Below are 5,357 nucleotides of genomic sequence, written 5' to 3' on the forward strand. Positions count from 1 at the left end.
GGGGGCTGTGTAGGAAGGGGGGGGGGGGAATGAAGGGTGAACAGAGACGGCCTTAATGGTTCGGCCGCTCTGAATGGCCGCCATTTCAAAAAACGACTGGTGAAGATGGAGCTAAAACTAAATAAGTAAAACTTCCTTTAATTAAGTGCATTTGTTCTTGAATTGAGCAGGTAAGCGACATACTTTGCCAATTGAATTAGACAATTTACATTTGAAATAAGAAAAAAACAACTGCCGTCACTTTTTTAAAGTGCATAATATCTGATTTTCTTATTTTAAGGCTAAAAAGACTCATTCCACTGGCAGATCGTCTCATTTACCCACTCAAATTAAGAGTAAATACACTTATTTTAAGGATGTTTTACTCATTTTAGGATTGTTTTTGCAGTGTGGGACCCTTTTTCAACCTGGATCCTCGCTCTTTTTGGCCCTCATGTCCCTCCGTTGTCACACAAACCGCCTCGGCCGTATCTAGACCCACAGCTAGTTCCTGATTGGCCCTCTGGCGTCGTGGCGTGGAATAACATAGAGCAGACCACGCTTCAATATTGGGCAGAAATCAAAATTTTATCCGCCTGAAAACATCCGATCAGCTCCAGCAGGCTTCCCAGCAGCAGCCGACCCAGTTTGGATCAGTCTGACCCCCCCCCTGACAGGTGACGTAAAAGAGAACAAACCCACGCAGGCAGGCAGCAACCATCCAATCATGTGTCTCCTGTGAAAGTATTCACACCCTCAGACCTCTTTCTTATGTCATCACATGAAGTTTGACAGGATTGGGAAACAAAAAGAAAATAATTTCACTCTCTTTTTAAAAAATGGGGAAATGGCAGCCAGAAATCAAATGATGTTTTACTCAGTCCCCCCCAAAAAAAAAGCTTTAGAGAAAAGAAAAACACCAGGAAGTTAATCTGGAGTTAATCCAGAACAAGGGATTCAGTCAGAGCACAAAACATCGACTGAGGAGAAACACTCAGACTGACATGAGCCATGTTTCCTCCACCCTTTAGAAACCGCGCAGAGATCGGGCCGAGAACCGAGGTGAACGCTTGAGTTTAAATGGCACGCACAACTGAACCGGACCGTGCTAGACCCAACCCAACCGTGCGGTACAGTTCTGGCTCGGTTCTCAGATAACAAAGAACTCATGAGCAGACCGCCTCATCTCCTCACAGTCAGCCTCCGTAATCAGGAAATTTTATAGATTCATGAAAATCCCAGCTTCCCCACCGCGCCGCATGATTTCCAGTGATGATTCTGCTCAGCAGTGAGATGAACTTCAACGTCTGTCGTTGTTTCCTGCGTCTAGAAGCCCTGACTAGACTATTTTTTGTCGTATCCACTTCCCAAAAGCCGACTCTATCAAGGAAATTCACCACAGGCTGCCTTCTTGGCCTGACTCTCCGCAAACGTCCGCCATGTTGGTTTGCTTGTTTCCCTCTAGAGAGCAGTAGTACCGTAAATCGCCACTAGGAGGCTAGGAACTGTGCCAGTGTGATGTGTAAACGGTCGTTAGGAACCGAGCTCGGCACGGTTAACGGATGGGTTTTCAGAGGGTAGTGTAAATCGGGGCTACAGGGTGGCGGCAGCATCATGCTGTGGGGAAGCTGTTTGCCACATAAAGGATCCTCAGTGTTCAGCGTGGCGATTTTCTGCCTCCTACCTTTCCTTGAAAGCCTTCTCAGCCATCTCCCGCGCCGCCTGGCGGACCTCCTCTGGAACGGCGTCCTTCTCAGCCTGGGAGACCTGGTAGACCTTGTGTCCGGCATCCAGGCGGTACGGCCCCCCTTTGCCTCCCAGGCCTGCGGTGTCTCTGCCACCTGGAGGGGAAATCCCACAGTGAGGGGGAGGGAATAAGGCACAACGTTTAATGTGCATCTAGACCGGGGGTCACTAACCGGTGGACTGCAGTCCAGGTCCCCACTTAGACCTGGACTGCAGTCCAGGTCCCCACTTAGACCTGGACCTCCAGACATTTTAAGCAGCAACATGAATTAATGGCATTTTTGTTCGGATAAGGATTTTAATCAGGCACAGCTTTGACAGCCTGGCTGCAGCTCTTCAGGCCCTCTCTTCCAGTCACCTTAGAGCTACGGCTGGTTTACGCTCAGATGAGAAGCCGTGACAGAAACGCCCTGCCGTTAAATCTGTAGATGGCTTCTTCAAACGTCAGGAAGGTGGATTATGAGAACCAGGCGTTGAAAGAGGAGCTGACTGACTGTTCTCCTGCAGCATGCAACACGTCTGATCTGTTAAACCTGCTGCAAGTCTGTGGCCATCGTAAAAAGTGGAAACGTTAAACGCCACTATGATTCTAAACATAAAAGCTTAGAGGAAACTTTTCCAGAAGGAACAAATAATTGAACTGGGATCCCAGTCTGATGGTTCTGATGGTTCTGACGCGGTTCCTGACGGCTGCACAGGAGGATTCGTTAACAGTGCAGTAGATATATCCGATGTCTTTAGTTGTTTGTAAGGAAAAACATGTTGATTTAGAAAAAGATCACGTCGTCTTATGAGTTCAAAATTTTTTTCACTGCACTGCAAAACATGGAAATGTAAATACGTCATTTTAGCTTAAATTAAGTGCATTTTACTTGAATTAAGGAGGTAAGACACTTTGCCAACTGAACAAGACAATTTACATTTAAAATAAAATAAAAAATTGCCTTATTTTGTCTTATTTTAAGTGCATATTATCTAATTATCTTATTTTAGTGGTAAAAATACTCAATCTTCTATTGGTAAATCATCTTATTTACCGACTCAAATTAAGGGGAAATACACTTTATTTAAGACATTTTTTACCTATTTGTAGAGGATCTTTACAGTGTGTGATCTTCTCATGGGGAAATGCATCGTAGTAAATGTTTTTGAGATTTCAGTTTTTATTAACATTGACTTGTTAAAAGTCATTATTTTATAAAGGCGGCTCTTTAGCTTGTTTGGTGCTTAAAGGCACAGCGTGGACTTTGTGACGTAAAGAGTTAACGCGGTATTAACCTAGCTGCTGTTTACCACCTGCCAAAAAAAAAAAAAAACTTAATTTAAGACATTTTTACTCATTTTAGATCATTTTTGCAGTGTGTCTGAATCACATGCTTGCACTGCAAAAACCATCTAGAAATACATTAAAATGTCTCAAATTAAGTGTATTTACCTTTAATCTGAGCAGGTAAATAAGATCATCTGCCAATGGAATTAGTATTTTTTAATATTAAAATAAGATAATTAGATAATATGCACTTGAAATGAGACAACAAATTGTTTTTTTTCTTATTTTAAATGTAAATGATCTTGTTCCATCAGCAAAGTGTCTCACTTTCCTCCTCAATAAAAGGCCAAATGCACTTATTTTAATAAAGACTGACTTAATTAGATCTCTTGCAGGTGACACAGCTGCCCAGTAAGGACTGGGGCGTAGCGCCATCAGGTGGTTACCTGTGCCTCCGGCCCACTGGTTGCCCCCCACATGGGGAGCGTTGCTGGGGTCCAGCTTGCCGTGTTTTGGTGCAGAAACGTCCAGGCCGCTGTCCCTCTGGATGGTGATCTGGAAGGAAGGAGTTTGATTTATTTCTGGATCAACTATTATTACATTTGTTCTCATTAAGGATGAAATAACTGATCCGTTTTTCTCTATTCAGATCAAATGATTTTGAGGACTTTGTCGTTTCTCTGCGCCCTGCGATGCAGCGACGGCCGACCTGAGGGGAGCCGTTTCTGAGGTCGGAGCAGGAAGACGGAGACGCCTCCGTGTTAAACAGTCTGAGTTTGGCCCAAAGCTGCCGGTCAGAACCAGAACAGGGAAGAGAGGGGCGGTTCGGAGCGTCGCTCCCTGGATCAGCTGCTTTCCCACAAACTGAGGGAATCTTTCAGATTCTCCTAAATCCCTGGATGGCTCCCAGAGCCACCTGCAGGTCTCTGAGCTTCCATTCATGCTTCTTCCAAAGTGACAGAAAATGAACAGAGACTCTTCAGACAGAGAAGCTCAGCTGGAAAAACGCTGCAAATATTTACATCTTAGCACATTAATCAGCTGATGAATGAAAAACGTCCAATAATCATCAATCAACTGCAAAAAAAAACAACTTCAGCTACTCTGGCTGGGCCTAACATAGATCACAATAGAACAGAATAGAATCAAATTCAAATAAATAAATAAAACATCATGGAAACGATGACATAAAATAACAAAGTACAATTGCATAAATAAATAGAATCATCTAGAATAGAAAAGAATAAATAAAGAATGAAATGAATCCAAATAGAATCAAGTAGGATTAAAGACAATGAAAAAAGACTAAAATAGAATACAAATAGAATTAAAGAGAAATTTAACAGAACAAAATAGAACTGAATAAAATAGAAAAACAAAAAAATAATAGAATACAATTAGAATAGCAGAGAAAAAGAGATTCATCTAGAGTAGAACAGAATAATCTGATCTGATTTATCTACTCAAATTAAAGGTAAATACACCTGATTAAAGGAAGTTTTTCTGTAACGTTTTCCAGTGTAGGGTCTGTGTTTTCCAAAGCGAAGTGTTTGTTCTTCAGTGGGAACTTGGAACGACCCCGGCCGCTCTGAAAGGACTCATTTCAAAGCATCACTCATCATTTTCTTTTATCCCCTGAGTGGAATATTCATCACCTTCATTCTCTGACGAGGAAGCGAGTCCCCGGCGCGTCGTTCTGTCAGCAGCCCAACAATCCGATCCATGTAAAGCACGATGACAAGTGTGGATTACTGGAACAAGATGGTGCTGAGGAAATCCTGCTGGCTCAGTTTCCCGTCTGATTGATGGAGTTTATGGACTGAGGGATTTCAGGAAGCGGCCGGCGCTGTTGGTTCTATCTTTGGCATGGGCTGGGGGGGGGCGCTGGCTTGTGTTTTTTTTTTTTTAGCATGATCAGAGTCGCGTTTCGAAGGACTTTCTCAGCATATGTTGACTCAGAGCAGCGAAGCGTTTGATGCCACCTTCCCGGCAGCACAGCCCGTGTTTAATGGAGGAGAATCAGCCGGATTTGTTCTGTGAGTCAGAAACACCCGGATCGAGTTCACACAGAGCTGCTGACGGTGACCTCTGACCCCTTACCTAACCACACATCTCTCTGGTTGCTGAGCCCGATTCAGCCGCCTGCTCACACACTTCCTGTTGATTGTTGCTAAAGCTGGAGATGAGCAACGCTCTGTTGCTGCGCAGCAACGCTTTCTGCCCCGAACACACAGGACCGGTTAGATAACCTTTAACCCCACAAAGTTTACCATTTACAGCCTTTAGAGGAAAAGTCCGGTCAGCGAGGATGGATCATTATTTAAGCCTAAAACTAATATGTTTGTAGTGATTTAATGAATTT

The 5,357-nt window shown here is 43.6% G+C and overlaps 1 protein-coding gene across 1 annotated transcript in view; it reads right to left on the reverse strand.

Annotated features, from left to right (window-relative positions):
- Positions 1-5,357, reverse strand: part of vwa8 (von Willebrand factor A domain containing 8) — a 107,069-nt gene that overhangs the window by 16,891 nt on the left and 84,821 nt on the right. Inside the window, exons 37-38 of the mRNA XM_015402540.1 lie at positions 3,442-3,550; positions 1,664-1,820 (exon numbers count right to left, since the gene is read on the reverse strand). Of these exons, the coding sequence (XP_015258026.1) occupies positions 1,664-1,820; positions 3,442-3,550 (266 nt within the window). The remainder of the gene's footprint in view (positions 1-1,663; positions 1,821-3,441; positions 3,551-5,357) is intronic.

Source organism: Cyprinodon variegatus, unplaced genomic scaffold (genome assembly GCF_000732505.1).
Source record: "Cyprinodon variegatus isolate N-32 unplaced genomic scaffold, C_variegatus-1.0 Scaffold1364, whole genome shotgun sequence".
Lineage (NCBI taxonomy): Eukaryota > Metazoa > Chordata > Actinopteri > Cyprinodontiformes > Cyprinodontidae > Cyprinodon > Cyprinodon variegatus.